At 34.3% G+C, this 21,489-nt stretch overlaps 1 protein-coding gene across 1 annotated transcript in view; it reads right to left on the bottom strand.

Moving 5' to 3' along the window:
- The window catches only part of LOC137408359 (uncharacterized), a 35,879-nt gene extending 19,426 nt beyond the window's left edge, over positions 1-16,453 (bottom strand). The window contains exons 1-4 of the mRNA XM_068094857.1: positions 16,306-16,453; positions 15,184-15,226; positions 7,575-7,594; positions 963-1,089 (exon numbers count right to left, since the gene is read on the bottom strand). Of these exons, the coding sequence (XP_067950958.1) occupies positions 963-1,089; positions 7,575-7,594; positions 15,184-15,226; positions 16,306-16,357 (242 nt within the window). The 5' untranslated portion in view covers positions 16,358-16,453. The remainder of the gene's footprint in view (positions 1-962; positions 1,090-7,574; positions 7,595-15,183; positions 15,227-16,305) is intronic.
- Positions 16,454-21,489: the final 5,036 nt, after the last annotated feature.

The raw sequence follows: 21,489 nt of genomic DNA, 5'->3' as shown, positions 1-21,489 counted from the left end.
ACACTAATAAGAAAAAGATGTTACTAGACTTCTCCCAATATGACATCAATAGTGCTTTCTGTGTGTAAGTGACAAATATATGATCTCTTCTTTGGCCAATCATCAGCATCGAGTACTTATATGTTTACACAGCGTTTAGAGAAAAATAATGGAATATGTTTTAACTAACTGATTTTTAAATCATTTGAGACATAGCGACGTATCTGAGGCTACATTAAAGGTTTTATTCCAACAATCATAAACATACGCAAAATAAAATATATGTCATTAGAGGCACATAACTTCGCAAAGTTCCAGTAAGCTGATGTCAATAGCAAAAGGGAGTAACAAAGAAGCTCCTAAATGTTACTTATTAAACACGAGAAAATGACTCCATTGGTTAGTAGGACAAAATTGTATCAAAAATAATTCATAAAAAAAAGAAGCACTGTTTAAAGATATGTCAGTTTACCAGTCGAATGGTTAAAATCTAAAGTTGTCTTCTGCGATATAAGGAGAACAGCTCAAAGAGAAATAACGGAGTTGTCTTCCTGATCTTGTAACAAAATACGGAAATGAAGGACAATGTATAAAATACATCAATGATAAATAGAGATGTGGGGAGACAGTTTCAGTAGTGTGCTTAGTGTGCTCAACCAACAACACCCGGATTGATTAATTCTAGAAAGATACATGATAGGTGTATAAACTATGCAAACTTGTGCAAATTTACTAATAATAACAACATAAAATTAATAAAATAATTTGAGAGAAAATGGCAAATAAATTAGGAAGACGGAATAGAACCACGACAGAGAATCACAAAAAAGAAACAATGTACAGCGGTAAGTACAGAACCGCATAAGCTGGTGAACAGTTACAAAGCTAAGTAAAGAACCACCAAGATATGTAAAAAATTACAAAGGTAAGTAAAGAGCTACCAAGGTAAGTAAAATGAAAGTAAGAAGAATAAAATAACTTACTCGCAGCTCTTTATTCCTGCCTCCATCCACGGGTTTGGTACGTTATTTTTCTCATACTCATCGAAGATCCGGTAGGTAGTAAAATCATCTATAGATCTGTCTGCTAGTCTTTCACATTCACTACAAGCTACAAGTCACCAGTTTACTTTAAATGGTTTTAAAGAAAACCTACAGTATGATAAAAATGAGGAGTCATTTGCCCCTGAATAATTACTTTTGCAGATAATAAAAATGCTCTTATCTAACTGATCATGTAGCTTGGATGGCGAGATGTAGTTTCACTAAGTATATATATATATACTTATATATATATAAGTATAAGTATATATACTGATGCATTGTAGACTAACTGTAAAACACATTGCAGATTTCCATTGTTCTTCTCAACATTATTGACATGTATGACTGCATATGTGTATGCATAGTCTGATCAGGGCAAAAATTTCAGTAGATTGCATATTTCGAGTTGTTTTACAGTATGAAAGACAACTCTCAATAAACCTTTTGCTGTACGTGAATCTGTTCCCATATACGGGTAATGCAGCTAGTACATGTATATATATATATATATATATATATATATATATATATATATATATATATATATACTAGCTGTGCGACCCGGCGTTGTTCCTGATCTATATATATATATGTATTTATATATAGCCTATATATATATATTTATATATATACATATATATGTATGTATATATAGCCTATATAAATAGCCTATATATAGATCAGAGACACCGAAATAGCAACTCGCAAACTGCTTACAATACATGGAGCACTCCACCCATAATCTGATACTACTAGATTGTATCTCGATAAGAAAGATGGGTTTAGGGAACTCAAAAGTGTGCAGCAGACAGTGAAAGAGGAAGAACAAAGCATTAAAGCTTATGCAGTCTCCATGGCCACCACAGATAAGTTGCTAGCTGAATTTCAATCGGCTGCTCTGACAATGGAGCTTCGCAGTGATGATGAGGAAATTGACTGGCACATGAAACCTCTTCATGGTGCATACCACCGACAAATATTTAAGGTTGGCGATCCTCACCAGACATATATGTGGCTGAACAAAGGGAACCTAATGGCCAATACAGAGTCGCTACTTATGGCAGCCCAGGAGCAAGTGCTCCCCACAAAACAACTCCAAACAAAAATCTATTACACTAGAAACAATCCTAGATGCAGACTGTGCAAAGATGCACCTGAGACCATCCAACACATCATCAGTAGATGCAAGCAGCTAGCAGGAAATGCATACACTAAACGGGATAATCATGTTGCAGGTGTTGTGTGCAGAAGTCTATGTAATGAGTATGGCCTTAATAAACCACAAAACTGGTGGGAAGCTCCTGGTAAGGTCAATGAGAATGACTGCGCTAAGATCCTCTAGGACTTCTACATCCGAACTGACAAGCATGTCCTAGCAAACCAACCAGATATAGTGGTGGTGGACAGGAGAACAAAAGGGCTACTATAATAGATATAGCAGCACCCAATGACTACAATATAGCCAGCAAAGAAAAAGTGGAGAAAGATCTCCCTCTTGGAGAAGAGATTGAAAAAAGCTGAGATGTAAGAACAACTGTAATTCCAATAGTCATTGGGGCATTGAGCACAATAACATCTGCGCATAAAATGTGGCTTCCCCAAATACCGGCAGTAATCAACTCAGGTGAGTTGCAGAAAAGTGCGCTGTTGGGAACAGCTAAGATCTTGAGGCAAGTGCTCAAACTCTCAGGTCTCAGGTAAGCGACCCGAGTTAGAGCAGAAATTACCACCCATACGCGTTAGCCGGGATGAGGAAACAATTTTTCAATTATATACATATATATATATATATACTGTATAACCTCGCTATTTAAATTAATCTATTCAAAGATTGCTTTGTGTGTAAAAACTATGTTGTAAAAACTATGTAAAAACTATTTGTTCTTATAAGAATAAATTATGGTTTGTTTAATTCATTCTAAAGCCTGAAAATGAATGATACATGCTTCAGGTAGTTATATACACCATTAAAACAAAAGCATTATATATAACTATAGCAAAACAATGTGAAATACTAAGTTAAAGTAAATTAATACACCATCAATAAAATGAGAATCTTATCGTTTCTTCAATTATGCAATTAAGAGAGGCGTGAACGGAGGTGAAGTATTGGATAGACAGTGATAGAAGTAGTAACAACAATAAGGAGTTGTTCTAACTTTAAATAAACATAAAGGCTTTTATTTTTACCCTGAACATCTTTAATATTTTATCTCCAATGTGTGCATTTTTTCCCGATACAGGCTTTCAACTTTTTGCAGCAATACCACGGCTTCAATCAGACTGAGTAACCCCTAGATGGTTTCTTAGATTCTTTAAAGAAGTGATACAAACATGTTTGTTTTTCTGTAAATTTGAAACCCTTGATTTTGAAACTGAAATCTGACAGTACAAAACATGTAAAGGAGAGTTGTGTGCACATGTATTAATTTACAAAGCAGCAAAAGCCGTTTTGGACATCATGTGTGAGAAATTATTTCAAGGGCAGAGCTAAAATTTTGCATCCTTTATTGGAAGATTTGTATGTGAAGGTGAAACTAAGGTGTCTGACTGCTAAAAAATAATTGCAATCCCTTGCAGCTGATTTGTAAGCAAAATAACCAACAACTAGAAATTAGCTTGATTATATTTGAATGAAAGCTGAACACTGCATGCTTCAACCTTTTTACTGCAGGAATCGCTAGCCAGCGCTACAAAGTCAAGGACTACTTCCGCTATCAGCCTAATCAAGCAGTATCCAAAAAATTCCAGTCAATTTTTCAACGTAAGGTTTTAGTAATGATGCGTTAAAACCAAGTTTAAAAAATGAAAAACATGTTCAGAAACATCTCAGAAGTCAATTTTAGAGCATATGTACCATATTAGAACATATCTACCCTATTAGAACATATGTACCATATTAGAACGTATCTACCTTATTAAAATGTAGGCACCCTATTAAAACATAAGTACCATGTTAGAACATATGTACCCTAATAGAACATATGTACCCTATTAGAACATATGTACCATATTAGAACATATGTATCTTATTAGAACATATGTACTCTATTAGAACATATATACCCTATTAGAACATATGTACCCTATTAGAACATATGTACCATATTAGAACATATGTACTTTATTAGAACATATGCACCCTAATAGAACATATGTACCCTATTAGAACATAGGTACTTTATTTAGAACATATGTACCTTATTAGAGCATATGTACCCTAATAGAACATATGTACCCTATTAGAACATATGTACCCTATTAGAACATATGTACCTTATTAGAGCATATGTACCCTAATAGAACATATGTACCCTATTAGAACATAGGTACTCTATTTAGAACATATGTACCCTATTAGAACATATGTACCCTATTAGAACATATGTACCCTACTAAAACATATGTACCCTAATAGAACATAGGTACTCTATTTAGAACATATGTACCCTATTAGAACATATGTACCCTACTAAAACATATGTACCCTATTAGAACATATGTACCCTATTAGATCATATGTACCTTATTAGAGCATATGTACCCTAATAGAACATATGTACCCTATTAGAACATATGTACCCTATTAGAACATATGTACCTTATTAGAGCATATGTACCCTAATAGAACATATGTACCCTATTAGAACATAGGTACTCTATTTAGAACGTATGTACCCTATTAGAACATATGTACCCTATTAGAACATATGTACCCTACTAAAACATATGTACCCTAATAGAACTTATGTACCATATTAGAGCATATGTACCATATTAGAGCATATGCACCATATTAGAACATACGTACCCTAATAGAATATATGTATATGCATGTATGTATGCAGATTTTTTGTCAATTCATCAAGAAGGCGGCAGCGCATCATGTAAATTAAAATTATAAATACATGTATGTCTGCTGTAACCACTAGCCTCAAAATGATTGTCATCTATACTAGTTAATCCTATAAAGTGAGGGACATATAAACACTTGTCACATCTACATGTAGACCATATCAGCACAGTTGGGCTTATTGCCCGCCTGTCAATCTGATGAGCACGGGCTAGTGAGCAGAACATCTAGTTTTCAGCTCTGGTCTATCAAGATATGCGAGTGTTTTACATCATGTGACTAGCAAGCTGGCTAAACAAACAGCAACAGTTCATTTGAATTTGCCCATTCCTTACACAATAAATGGCAGAGATTATAAGCCAATATTGCAGTCATAAGCTAGACTGAACCAACAAATAGGGGTCACCTCTCCTTGATTGTACCGGTAAACTCAAAAAGCACACACACAGTACCACAATATATTGCTCTCTATTTTATTGGCTACACAAAAAGTTGTGACAGTGAATCAGCCAGTAAAATTACCTTTGATGAAGCATTATTTCATATGTTTTAACCTGTAGGTAAGATATCTGCCAGACAATTTTTCTAATACACAGTTTTATTCAATATACACCGTAAAATGCTACTAATGACAGGTGGAAGAATTTGAAGACATTTTTTATGAACTATAATATATAACTGGGGTTTGTTCAAGTACAGCTGTTAATTAAAAATTGATGATGATGAAGAAATAGAAATAAACAATTTAATTTCAGTCACAAGTTTGACTTTTTCAAACATTTGGTATCCAAATGGTATTTACAGACGTCGAAAGCATCATTACCTATAGATGAAACTACCAACCGCCGGTTTAGGTGATAGTTTTTTAACTAACTTCTAGTTACTTTAAGCTTAAACCAGACACCAAGTCAAAACATTGCGTAGATCTTAAGCTTCTTTATGATTTTTATTTAAAAGTTTAATGATTATTTCGAGGCACCCTGAAGTGCCAGCTATTATTCTTACTGTAACTCAAGTGAGCTGAGAAGACATCCTCTACAGATAAAAACTATCACATAGATAACAGTCGAAGACACAAAACAGGAAGCAACTAGCTTGACAGAGAGACTCGGCAGCCAGTAACAAGATTTCATAATCAAACGATGGCGTCTTTAGATGTACTTCTGTAGAGATAGAATCATTTTAATGAAAGAATGCAAAAACATAAAAAGTTGAAAAGCTTATGGAGCTCGTGGGAAGATCAGTTACACAACAAGTTCAAGTCTACTAAACATGAAGGCTAGAGGGAGAGGAGCAGTCGAGACACCCAGGCGTGATTGATGGGGAGATTTACTGACAGATCATAAAAACTCCCAAAGGACTCCAAAGGAATTCCAGCCTTAATATTTATGACTGGCTAGGAGATTATTTTTTATTGTAAACTAGAGAATGCACCGAAGGGCGTTAAGTGTCACTCATTTAGTATAAAAACCAGCCTCTAAATGAGGGTGGGAGCTTCATAATTATGATACTTTAGTAATAGTACTGGGAGGAACCAAAAACCTCAAGCAAATACATAACTTGGTATAACCCTTGACCTAGAGATGTTCTGTATTAGGCAACTTCTTGTTCACAGTATTTCACGATAAGATACAGGCTGCCTTTTAATGAGACTTAAAAACTGAAATCATGAGTTCCCATCTTCAGAAAACTACCTATAACAGTGGCCAGTGAACAAAAATGATCACTGATAGAGTGATAGTTTGTATGTCTGTAACTAAAAAATTGATAATAACAAAAATAATTGCCGATGTTTTTGCTTAAAGTAGAAATGTTTCATATGTCTATTAAACAACGTCCTTACGGGTCGCTATAATGTACACAGAGAGCTAATAAAGGCGTATGTAATATACAACCTGAATCAAGTTACTATAAGATCCGCTATATAGCTGAATAATTTTGTTACTAATCAGGTGGAAAACTCCTATCATTTATTTGAGACATGCCATGTTTCATTAGTTTTGTAGCTGACCTGAGGTCCATTGGTTGGGGCGTTTTAGAGATACCCATAGAAAGATATTAATATATCATGATTGCGTGCTTTACCTAGTGATGAGAAAGATTAGACTACTAAGTGAGTCACACAAGGAAAACCTTTTGCTGGAGAGCTCAACTAACTAGCAGCTATCTGTGATGCATGCCACGGCTATCTAGTTTAAAAGGCAGCTTCGAAAGAGCAGATTTTCAGTAACCAAACAACATGGTGAAAGCGACTTCTGATAAAATTATGGTTGCTATTAAGAAACAACCAAAGAATCAAATTGAACAAAATGGTTCCAAACATTCTTATCAATTATGATATGCTTCTATTTTTATATTGTTTTCGGTAGCTTATAGCACATATTAAAGATATTCTTATACAAACAAAGTCACATCTTAAAGGACAAAAATATTAATTTTGTATATTATATATGTTTACACTTGAATTGCTAGGAATGAATGGAAAGCCAGCAAAGACTAGATGTTTACAAACATAGAAGACGGATTGACCTTTAAAAACAGAGGAGCACATGATTTACAATAATAATAATAATACAATTTATAATAATACAAGCATATTTACAATGTGTCAGTTAATATTCAAATTTACTGAATAAACCTTCCAAAGGAGCAAGAAGAGATAAAGACACGGGCTTGCAATGGAAATATGATCTACTTACGATTGGCAGGCTGCAGTTTTCTACAAAATAACCAGTTAGTAATAAATTTACAGAGTCATGAAAATTGCCATAGACATAAAAGTGTAATAGAAAATTGTGCGTAAAAGTACCTTTGATGCAGCATTATTTCAAAAGTTCTAGTCTGTGTCAAGCAATGTGTCAAATAGACAATTTCACTCAATATACATCGTGGAATGCTACTAGCGACGAGATAAAGCATGTGAAGGCATTATTTATGAGCTGTAATATATTGCTGTGATTTGTTCGGCTATAAACCAAAAACTGATGACAAAAAAGAGAAATAAAATCTTTGCTTAAACTGCCACAAGTTTAAATTTTCTAAAGATTTGGCATTTAAATGGTATTTCAGAACATGGCGAGTGACATTCCACATTGGTGAAGCAATTAACCAGCTATGGAAGTTATAATTGTGGATATAAGTTCCTTAGACATCAACTCAGCGCTTTAGAGCCGTGCAATGCACCAGCAAACACATCAGAACACAGAAATTTAAAATATTTCACTCTAATTCTAATAGATGGGCATAAAGCTACTTGTAATGTGGTATTCACTGGATTCATTCAGTAACTTTGCATATTAGCTTGCAACAGCATATAAAACAGGATACGTGCACTTTTAATAATAATAATAATAATGACCCACCAATGAAGTCTCAAATGCACCCAGAATAAAATCAACTATTATTTTGCTGTTATAGTACAAATGCTTAAAACTTTTACCCTTGAATGTCAAAAACAACAGCATCATAAGCATCATAAGCATCATAAGCATCATAAGCATCATAAGCATCATAAGCATCATAAGCATCATAAGCATCATAAGCATCATAAGCATCATAAGCATCATAAGCATCATAAGCATCATAAGCATCATATTTGTTCATTTAGATGTGAATGTGAAATAATTAGCAAGTAATAGCTAAATTAAATTAGTTTTGCTACGATTACAATAAAAGATGATTCGGTAACGATACAATTAATACGAACTGAAAAAAATAAACAAAAATCGTGAATATGTTGAATTAATAACAATTCTTGCATAGAATTGCATGTATATAAAAAAAGTTACTGCTCCACCAGAAGCTATCCATCAAAACTTTGAATACGACGATACTGGTACCTCTCGATACCGGTACAAATGTAAAAATGGGCTATCAGACTGTCTTTGTCTGACCGAACGGGGAGATAATATCGAGGCTCTTCCCATGAAGACAATATAGTTGTCCCCGTGAGAAGAATTGGCCTTGACCCCAGATATAGTAATTGAACCTTGCAAAAAATATTTTTTAACAAGGGGCATCGTAAAGCGTGACCGCAGCGGTAAAATAATCAGCGTGCTCTATAGCTATATCTACGTATAGCTGGACGCACCTACACACCAACACTTAGAGATAGATATATAGAAGATAGATACAGTTCCAACAACCATATGACATAGATGTAGCAGATCTCTCTAATATACAGTACATGTAATATTTGTTGCTATTGACTGTTTGTTCTTGAACTCATAAGGTTATAGATGACAACCCTACTACTATAACTATATATGCCAGTAAACCGACTGTCTGATGTTCTGTCAGAGATCATCAGGTGTAATAACTAACTGCACAATTATTCCGCAATATGGCAAAGTGGTCGATTGGTGTAGGTGGTAGTCTGTCTACCAAGCTAAAAGTTGCGGGTTCAAACCCTATTGAGCGCCATCTTTTTTTAACATTCTAAACGTGGCTGAGACAGACAGACAGATGGACACAGCTCATATTACAAAAAAGATTTTTAAAAATATGCCTGAAGATACTTAAATAGTAAGATTCAATTTTTATCAGCCAATTGGTTAATGTTAATGTACAGTATCTAGGAGCAGGAAAATACATGACATAAGCAAGGGAGATAATTACAAGTATTTAATACATCGAGTCATGAATATAGGGGATATTGTAAAGTAAGAAAAACTACTAATAACTTTGGATTTATATATTAGTACTATAATCTTTTTTTCGTACATATTTTAAATAATAAATATATTTTTCTCTACAGAGTGAAGAATGGTTTTAACGGGTCACAGTTACAAAAACAGAACGGTGAACTGCTGCATGCAGCGAACAATTAAGAGAATATTGCATAAAAGTACACACTATATACAAGCAGAAATGAAAGGCACTTCTGAAATGTGTATGTGTCAGCTTGAACAGAACGTCTTATGCAATAAATACGTTCGGTTAAGCTGAGATACAAATAATTGCTTCGTAAAGTTCAAATTATTAAAGTGTTGCTATAATATAAGAGTGTCATTAACCTGTAAACAACTTTTTCCACCCTAAAGGAGATTGCGACAATTTTAATACAATGACCAGGAAACCAACTCGGCCAGCGAAGCGCCTTAATCATGCATATGTAACCAATCAAAGGGCAGAATTATGTTAACATGTGTTTCAATTGCTTAAACCATCTCATCTTACAACAGGAATCTATGTATAGGTTGGCATCTTATTATTGGCTAGCTAGCTAGCAGAGTTCTAAAACAATTCAGACATCTTTTATGAATAAGTGAAAAGTTTTTCTGAAAGTCATTCCATGTGGGAATCAGGCATTCACGGCGACCTTTCTTATGAACTTTTTTATGAAGAGTTAGAACTTTTCAGAAGTTATACAAATTCACAATTTCTACAAGAGAGATTTTCCATCTTAACATGTCAGAGAGAAATGGCCAAATGCTAACACTACCAGAGTGTGACTAAGAAATTATGATGTGGTTGCTATGGTGATGCTTTTCCTTATATAACTAGCAGTCGACCTACACAAAAGGTGCGTGATACAACTTAATTCTTTTTTATCTCAAAGAAGACTACATGTATATTGTGACTCTTAGCTAAATGTGAATAAACTTCAATATTTTTCTCAAAACATTTTATATTTTGAATAGTAAAAGAATACAACAAAGTAAAGCTACATGAGTTTCAACTTGACGGAATACCTGCTATGGCTGTCAACATGACATGGTTGCTGTGGCTGTCAATATCAGCATACCTGCTATCGTTGTCAAAAATAGGAAGCATACCACCCTTGCTTTAGTGACAACCTACTTGCTATGCGTGTCACCGACAGGATACATATTTTGGCTCTCAATGACTAAATGCATAAAATGACAAGAGTTACAATTACAAAAAATTTTGGTATTTTTACCCAAGTTCACCAGTTTGTCTTAAATATGTATCAATGCTTTACAACATTTCCCGTAAATGATGTTAATAATCAGCTTTCTAAGCAAAACCTTATATACAGAAAAAATATATAATTCCATCTATACCTATATTCCATTTGGTATTTACCCTACGGCATTTGTTTTCTTGAGAAATTTGATGAGAACAAATCTCTAATACGTAGGTTTACTCATAAACTACTAGAAAGTAACAGAGCTCACTGATTCACTCATAGAACTACTCATAGAGTTAACAGTAAGCAGAGCTAGCTTTTCCATTTATAAAGCAAAACTCCATCCATGTTTAAAGAACTTACAGTATTGATGCTGTATTTACACCAGAACGATTTATCAGAACATGAGTTTGACCAACCATATCTAGCAATTGCGCTAGAAATACAATGACAGTGTATGCGGTTCTCCCAAAGGATCAGTTAAAAGTATTATTAATAGCATTAGGTACATTAACACCAGAACGATTTAAAATCAGTACTAATTAATAAGTACTAGAATAATTACGCACATTTGTACATGTACATGGTATGTAGCGATGCAGTGACCTCCTTTGGAGTTTAAGCTGACAAGAGCTTAAAATGGAATAGATATCGATGTTGTATTTCATTGGCTAAAAACTGCGACACATTTTGGACCGTCGAAGGTTGAGTTGGTTTCTGATAAAGTCTGCAAAAGCGTATTTAAATTTGCAAACAGACCAGAAACCTTGCCAATTCCGACTCTCTCGGCGAAAACATAACTCCAACAAATCGGCCTGGTGTAAACATACCTTCAGTCTTGGGATTAGCATGTAACGACTACCCACAGCTACAGCAAGATAGATGAAACAATCTCCTTCTCTGTGTATTAAAGTACTTTTGTATATCCGTGTCAGGATTCAGCAGGTTTGGGCTTAGTAGCTCAAGTCAACTGCTATGGTATGCATGTTGCCATAGAAAGATTGCATATAAACTTCTCCATGACAACACTGCACACGCAGCTTAAAGCACCTTTATTTCATTATCAGACTCTCAGCAACTTAGCGTGTATATATCTACTTAACTGAACAAGAGGTTTTTGCAACTTTCCTTGCAATCATGCATTTCTCTATTTTGTTTCCTGTCAAGTATCCGAGAGACAGCACAAAATTATTGATATCACATCATAATCTACTTTATATCACACAATTTACACAAACAAAAATTAACTTATTTTCGTATTATATGTAATAATTGATTTTAGCTACTTTAGAGCTCTACTAAAACCAGCAATATTATTTATGACAAATTAAAAAGCTGAAAATCATCATTTGATAAATAAAATGGGATAGATAAACGAAACATCTAAAACCATTACCTTAATTTTACAAAAAAGAATGGTTGCTACTAAAATTGAAACAACGAATATTACTTACTGTTGTAAGGCAACAGCTTTAACACTATGAATATGTTCACAGCTGGTACAAGTCAATTTTTCAAAAACAAGTGTTTTATTTAAAAAGTGCAATGAATTTAGTATGTATGGGAGTATTAGTAATACATCCTTTAATTTTTTATTTAAAGTAACCTATATATGCAGACCTTTTCACTCTCTGTTACCGTAAAACCTCTAATTGCACACTATGGCGCTCTACTTTTTTATCCTTTCAACCCTCATTTATAGTGGCGGTCAATTAGAGGTAGCGCTTAAATAGAGGCTGGCGTTGTATTTTTCAAATGGCTCATCCGAATTTTGGAAAAATAAATTTAGCCCTTTACGGGCGAAGCAAATGTCATCTATATTTTGCCCTCTTTTTTTGGTGGAGTGATGCCAAACTTTTTGGATATCATAAATTTGCTAACTTACCGTCTATTTGTGTTGAGAGTTGGCTTTTAGCTGACGATGAATAGGCATAACCAAGACAAGCTGACATTTTTATAGGTTTATTGATTTTTATATTGGTATTTTTAAAATAAATATATAATAATACAAAACAATACTTACAGTACTTAATCAATAATTTTTAACCATTTTTAACTACACATTCATACTCACAATTTTTATAGCTGATACTTCCATATTACTCTATGGATTGCATGAAAACCATTTTGTAAGATTCAACTTCCCCTGAATTGATTCGGAGATTATCTAACAGAGGCTTTAAATCAACTTTGCTAAAAAATGTAAGATGTAGAGGTTCACAAGTAATGTAAGTAAGTAAGTAATCCACAACCCACCAGAGCTAACTCGTAAATACAGTAAAGTACACAACTATATACAGTAAACTCCCCAACACTCGGGCATGAAACAGTTTAAAAAGATAATCACACTTCCTTATTTGCAACTAAAAAGCTTGGCTCATTATAATATAAACTTTTTCAGAACTGGCTCAACACTGTATCAACCTGCGAGAAATCTTATTACTTGCTGTGGGATTTTAAGAACAGTACAAGACCACCATAAACTAACTCAATCAAGTTCTGTATCATAGAATGAGGTTGCCTTACATTACTTTATGGATAGTATGAAAACCACTTTATAAGCCACCATAAAAGTGATGAGTGCCAGATCATGTTGATCTATGATTTTCATGGAGAATGCTGTAGAATAATATATTTCTCCAAAAATATGTAGAAACATATCATATGAGCATCTAGTAGTGGAATTATTTCACACTAGGGCGATAGTCCTTGATTCACAATTCCTTCTAGAATGGTTTCGTTAAAAAATGTCTGAAGGAACTATAAACCGGCCATTCAGAAATATATATATCATATATTATTTCATAATTATACTTTTTGGATTAGTCTTATCAGACTGGAGATTAGCACCAGAGATACTTAAGGCAAACATACGAGCATGGTTGCAGCTGACTGCACCGAACAATAGGCACCATATTCAGATCTTCCGGAATACCAGCTGGTATATAATAGAGTTGGGTAAATCAGGACTGAGTATTTTAATCGCAGAAAACTAAATTTGTATCACACTTCAAAATGCATAACTAAATAACCCAACTTGATATAGCAGAGGTCTCTTTACTTCCGTTAAAATAAAACCGGCCCATAGTTCCATTGGCGCTCTAATATTATCCAAAGCAGAAGTGACAATCGCAGACCATAATTGCAATTTTTATTATCAAAGTTCAACTGTATTTGGTTAAAAGCCTCCAATAGAAAAGCAGAATTCATGTAACACTCTCATGAACAACAAAAGGAAATTGTCATATTGCAATTAAAATGAATTTTTCTTGAATAAACCAATAAAATGAAGGCCAAAGTAGTTGTTTGTGGTCGTCGGCCTTTTTGGAGACATTTAGATGCTTTTTCTGCCCCAATTGGTGAGAAACATCAAATGAGCTAACCAAAAACTTTCTATGATCATAAGTTTCGCTGAATTTTTTTTTAATTTGCAAAAACTTATAGTTTCCACACAAAACTTCAAAAGATTAAAGCCGACGTATGACGAAAAAACAATAGAAACAGCAAATATCGCTTATCATCTAAAGTCACAGTAATAATGCCCACAAGAAAAATGGTTAAAAAAAGGTTTTGTTCATAATCGGTAAATATAACACATAAAATATATAGTCTACATAAAAATAAGTTGTTTGAAAAGCACATATTCATCAAGATCCTACTGCATCAACTCGATGGGTAACCAGATCAGACTTCTTCATACACATGATAGTTGATGAGTAATGATCTGTAATGATTATTTCTATTGTGGTTGGGGCATTAGGTGCCCAGACCCTACCCATGGTTGGGGCATTAGGCGCCTCAACCCTATCGTGGTTGGGGCATTAGGCGCCCCGACCCTATCGTGGTTGGGACAATAGGCGCCCCGACCCTATCGTGGTTGGGGCATTAGGCGCGCCGACCCTATCGTGGTTGGGGCATTAGGCGCGCCGACCCTATCGGGGTTGGGGCATTAGGCGCGCCGACCCTATTGTGGTTGGGGCATTAGGCGCCCCGACTCTATCATGGTTGGAGCATTAGGCGCGCCGACCCTATCGTGGTTGGGGCATTAGGCGCGCCGACCCTATCAGGGTTGGGGCATTAGGCGCGCCGACCCTATCGGGGTTGGGGCATTAGGCGCAGTCATGAATGTCAAAGAGAAGCTGATCAAACCGAATGTTGACAAGTAAGAAATCCCAAAAATGTCATTTGCTGTGCTGCTGGGATTGTCTAGAATACTCAGGAAGGTTTCTAGAACATACCTTTAGGCTGGTTGCATAAAGAATACATAGTATGACTAGTTTCTAAAGATATTACTACTAGTAGTTAGTATGACAACAAGGGGAGATGAATACGAAATACTCCTTCAATACTCAACAGCTCATACACACATCTATTACCGTAAATTTCTGAATGCATTAATAAAAACAAACAAGAGAAATTTGAAGTGTGCTACATACTCGTACGATTGGTTGTTTCCTTGAGCATAGGCTTCTCTGGGTGCTACAAGATACGAAGAATATATTTGGTAATAAAGGAGTAGAGATGTAGCAACGAGATGAACCAGGTGAACTAGAAGAGAGTTGGAACTTGATCTCTCCAATGCTTACATCATCTATTTCAAAAAGTTCTTTTCAAATCTCGTAATTTCCCAGGCTGTTTAGTGAATTCTGATAGTAGAATTTTTTTTCTGCGCAATGTAATGCTAGCAGAAGAGAATTTACACTAAAACTATAAATGAACATGTAGCCATAGCCAATTAACAATTAGTAACAATTTTAGCGTGTTAAGCTTTTTCATTTTTTCACATCGGCTTGTAAACTGTTCTTGACTAATTCCATTGCAGAGTCAAGAGTTTTAAAGCCTAAGTGACCTTGACACCTCAGGCATAGGTTGATTAATTTCATTCCATTATACATATTGCAGTTATTGACCACACTTTTTATCAAAGATAAAATTGACGACATGGAATCTCCCACTTAATCAGAGAGATAATTCTACAGGTTAAGTTTGCAAACCCTGTCAGTAACATATCACTTATTGGAACAGGCTGCAAAAACCAAAGCGTAAAACTATGAAACTTATTTCTAACTTTCGTGTAAACTTTACATCGCCCGTAGTTAAGATTCAACGACACTCTTACTGCAAACTAAGGCCTGGCTACATTGTCTGTTGTATTGTGACGCTGAAAATACTGCCAACGATCTTTTTTATTCTTAAATGATGTAACAAAAAGCAGCGCAATGGAAGTCGCTAATCTCGTGATGGGGCTATTTAAAGCATGTGCCAAACAGTTTAGAGTGACACAAAAAGGTGTGTAGCCCAGACAAACCTCAACACATTACTAGAACTCAGCTATGATACAACTCAATGAATGGCTTGTGTACGGAGAGGTATTGAGATAAAGAATTCTCTTTAAAAAGAAGTTTTTCTTTTGTAACCTCTGACCTCTTAGCTGTTCAGTTACACGAATACTTCAGCTGTCAACAAGGTAATGCTACCTGACACTCACTCTAACTAGTGCTCTCTCATTGTGTGTCACAGTTATGTTAGTAAAGTTCACACGAGTATGTTCTACCTACCATATATGCAGGTAAAGGCTGCCACCAGTGCCAGGATCTGATTATATTCCATAGTCAGAAAATCCACCAAGCTGGGTTCACGAGTCCAACAGAGACTAGCTACTACAACCTCAGCTTGTGGTAACGGATAACAGCTTAGCCTGTGAGACAATAGTGCTATAGACCTCACTACCTTGGTTAGTTGATGAATTAAAGCAAGCGCATGGCTCTGAAACTAAGCAATTGCATAGTCGATGAGCTGGAAAATAATTTGTAACCATAGAAACAGACTGGATGTGCTTGCGTATAAAGATTCAGCATAATTAACATATAATCTGTTAGGTCTCCATAAAATTGAATTAATCATTGTATGATGTCAAGAAAAGACTTCTCCTGCATGACAAAGGTCTCTGCACTAGGATTAAGTTGAACGAATTTCTTGCTTCAGCATATCTGTCAAGTTTAGACCTGACAATGACAACAGCGTGTGCAAGACCTAATTACATTTAAAATCCTTGTTCAACATTTCATTGTGATGTCTCAATGTTGCAGCACAATCATTATATAACAGACTTGTTTCAATTTTCTAAGACTAGATCTGAAGTTGACCTTAGTGTAAATACTTGAACATAATAAGCATGAATATCAACATAGAATATGTGTACGTGATATGAATGAACACAGTTTTATACAGAAATATCAATATGTGTAACAACAAGTTTGAGGTGTGACCCCTGGCTTCAACATCAGGTTATTGTATGATTAAAGGTCAGCGAAGATGTAGTCAGTATCACAGTTAAGGCTAAATAATAATAGACATCATTGTGAAATGAAACTGATCTTAACCATGACATGATTACACTTGATCTCTACAGAGTGTGCAATATAAATTTAATGCATGTCTAAGCCAATTCTATTTTGTAGGGTAATCGCTTTGGACCCTGTAACACATTCACATTTGATTGGCTCCTTCAGTACAGGCTTTGAAACTAACCTTTTTGACATTTCTGGCAAGTAGACTTTAATCTTTAACAAGAAGATATATCTCTGGAGAAATATACTTTCTCAGGTAATGAAACATGCTGTCATCAAGTATACATATTAAATTATGAACAATTTTATCAATTGTAGGTGAGTTGGTCCACAAGATAAATTGGCTAAAGCACAATCTAGCTTGTGGACATTCAGTGAATGGATCTGTTCAGCCACTCAATTCAGTGAATGGAGTGGCTAAACAGATCCATGTTTACAATAATATCAACACCATCTTCCATAGCTGCCATTTGATGACAACACTCTTACTTTGCTAATATCCTTTTGTCTAACTATTGCATGTTAGAAAATTATAATTTTAATAACTCTTTTGTATTTTAGTGTTAAAAACAAATAAAAATAATTTAGGAAGGATAACATTAGCTTGCAAAAGTACATGTATTATTAAAATAGTAAGATTGTACGAGGTACTAAAAAGCCATCTGTAGGACTAGTTAAGTTATCACACCATGAATACCTAGTGAAAATCTCTACTTATGGGTAGTTAGCAGACTTCATCAGATTCAACTTCCCTGAATTGATTCAAAGATTCTCTAACAGATGCTTCAAATCAACTTCACTGATGTTTAAAGTATGACCTTTTAGTTTTAACACACCGTGGCGGCAAAAGCTTGGTCCTAGGTCATAGACCAAAATTTGGCACCGGCACTGTCTCCCAAAAATGAGCCTCTCCAAACAAACCAATTTTATCCAAACACGCACAAACATGTGATGACAATCACCACCAAACAAAGGAACTGCCAGTCAGTTCATGTAGGAATTAATCGCACAGGCTCTATTTATTTTTGAATCTCCGAATTTAAATCGGACAAAAATTAATTTTTTTGAAATGGTTATCATTATTCTTGTCAAAGCACTTCCAAATCTGTTTAGGCCAAATCTCAATAATTTCCGTTCAGCTTCTCGTAGGAAAGCTTGTTCAAGATGAAACCACGAGTTCATGTAATACTTTCGAATAATCTCTCTACCTTTCAATTAGAAAAAATGAATAAGTAATAGACGATATACTGTATTTTTATGAGCGAAAACAGAAATGACAGCAACGACATTCTTTAAAAAAAAATATGGCGTGGGATAGAGGGAGGGACATGTACTAGTTATTCATCAATGATAATGAGTAATTAGTACAACTGTACTCAGAAGCAATGCATATAATAGACATTAATTGAATATAAAATGAGATAATGGATATTAGAGTAGTGTACAGTATGGCGATGTGTGCTAAAAATTGCCAATATAATAAACGTGATTCAATAAAAGGTGTATAAAAAAGGATTTGATGAAGGCTTCATTGCGGTACAGGCATTTAAACACATGTAAAAATTTATATAAATTGGTTTGAGTTGAAATTGACTAAATGGTAACAGATTTTAAAAGGGTGTTTGTTCTCAAAGACTTGGTAGACAACAGCAAATATTAAAACGTATACATGTAAGTGGTTCTCCAAAAACGAGTGGCTGAGATATTTATGAAATAACAATTATACACATAACCGTGAAGGACAAGTAATTCCTATTAGCACGTGTATGTTATACATTGACGATATCACCTAAGAGTTGTCTGTACTTCGCTCGTATGCGTTCTTTCCTTGTATTGGTGACATGTCCATAAGAAGTAAGTTCTATAACGCATTTTGGTTCATGGTCTGATAGTAACAAAACATAAAAGTCTGTAGTTAAAACTCTTCTCAAATAATGATTCATTGGCTCATAGCCACACAAACACTGATACAAAACTGAATATGGGTGATTAATGAGTAATATATCCAAGGCGAATTATATATAGTATACCAATTATCGCGATATCTCTGGGTATTAAGCTTCCCAGAACAACAAAAACCATTGATTTCTATCTTACCAACAATTATTTTTTACTTAAAATATTTCTTGTGTTAGTATTATTATTATAGAAGTTGTTTGAAAATATAAATTTAAAGTTATTGTTTCTATAATTACCTTACCACTCAAAAGTAGGAAAATTCGTCAAACTTCAGCTTTTTAGCGACTTGATAAACATGAGGAGTTGATCCTTGTATTCTTTTACCTGTATTCATGTATTTGACCAATTCTTTGACTAAACCATGGAGAAAAGGTTATAGAAGTGAAAAAAACTTGTTGCCTTAAACACTGGATAAAAGACAAGCAAAAATTTTAAACATAATAATAGAATAATTTTTGTCTAAGGTTATTATCAAACTCAATAAATTTAAATCAAATCATTGCTTGTCAATAATGATGTTTAACGTATTTTTAAAAAAGCAACATCGGAAAAAATCTACATCTATAAATCTCAGTGTTTGTCATTTGCCTGTTTGTTGATCTGTCATTCGTGTGTCCAGTTAGAGCAATAATTCTTTAAGAACAAAAAGTCTGCATTGCACTGGATTCAAACTCGCTTCCTCCTGGTCTGTAGGCAGGTGCTCTATCCACTAAGCCAAGTAGCTACATCGCGATATACAATGGAATAATTGTAGTCATATTCTTTATATCAGTTAAAATACGCCTAAAACCATTTGAGCTGGCATTACAGCTCTTGTGATAGTAAGTTTCCCAATATAAGTAAGCTAAATTTAATCAAATTAGCCATTGTTAATTTTGCAATTGGCTAACTAGTCAACTTAGCCAATGGCAACTACATTACCTGCCACTGTTTATAAGCTGTTTTTTAATTATGCATGCAACACTGGACATTCATCTAGTCATTATGAAAATGTACACCTTTTTGTTTTTCAGTGTCAATATTGGTCATCAAGAATTTTTGTTTTTCAAAATTGAATCAAGTTTTGAATCATACAGTTCGAACTATTTTGCATAATCCTTTAAAATTGGAAAAAGCAATTGTTATGGTATGAAATAGAAACAGCAGTTTTCTATAAGAATGTAACTGAGGGGGCAAGGCAACTAGTTATAAATTGTTTCAACTTCTGGTTAACGATTAATGCATGCTATGTTTTACATTTTTCATTTCATTGAAAAATGATAGACAATAACATTTATTTTTTTTGCTTTATTTTCTGTTGTAGCAATCTCGTATTTTATTTAACTTTTTGGCATTATTAAAATTTTTTTAAAGGTTATTTAAGATGATAATAGTAAGAACACCTCATAATAATGGCTACCACTGTAATACACTCAAACCTTTACATGAGAAGTTAGTCCACTCCATATTCGTTTCATATGTTGAAACCATCGTAGGTTGAAGTAAATATTCTTATAGAAAGACAGAACATTTTGTTTAATTAATTGCAAAGCACCAAAATGGCTTCTTCAATTACATGTATATTTAATATACTATATAGCATAGCAAAATGCATAAACATAAAAATATAAATTATTATTATAAATTATTAAATTATAAATGTAAAAAACTAATAAAGTAATAATCAGTAAAAAGAGGTTTTTATAAAGACTTTACCTGAGGGGCATATTCTTTGGACCACAGGCTTGGCAGTGCATATGTTCAGTGGTAGGAGTGACAAGTAGTAGCGCATATGTTCAGTGGTAGGAGTGACAAAATAATGTATTTAGAGCAACTCGATCTAAATTAAACTATATATGGTTTAAGTTAATTTAATTTATATGTGTATGTTATTTATACGCTTTATTATTAATTTTATTGGCTGTTTACTTTTACTTACAACAATGTAATGCTTCGAGAAATTTTGAATATCGTAGTTTGAAATCGCTTCATATATTGTCAGCTCCATAAATTATTCAAGCAATTTCGAATGTTGTTTAAAATTACTTGATGCTTAATGCTGATATGTTAAACTGATTGTCTGTTGAGTTTGGACTGTCTCGTGTTAGAGTAGATAGCAGCAGTTCAGAGAGATGCATGGATTAACAAACATGTACATGTTCAAAACGCCGGCTTAATACGACCATAGCCTGGCGATGACCCAATTCCATAACAACTTTGCAGAATTGTTGTCAAATAACTTATAACCTATTAAGCTATTTGATTGGTTGATCATTGTGATGCAAGATTACAACATATAAACGAGTCATTTAAAATATCTATAGACTGCCTCTGACTGACAACCCTCCAGCCCTCTCAATGCCCAAAAGGGCACAGGTTCAAATCTTGGTCATTGCAAGTCAGGCGTCGCAGCTTGATTCTCGTACTGGCATCTGAGGGTGAGTCATAATCATA

This window comes from Watersipora subatra, chromosome 11 (genome assembly GCF_963576615.1).
Source record: "Watersipora subatra chromosome 11, tzWatSuba1.1, whole genome shotgun sequence".
Lineage (NCBI taxonomy): Eukaryota > Metazoa > Bryozoa > Gymnolaemata > Cheilostomatida > Watersiporidae > Watersipora > Watersipora subatra.
This window is presented reverse-complemented; position numbering and strand designations above follow the sequence as displayed.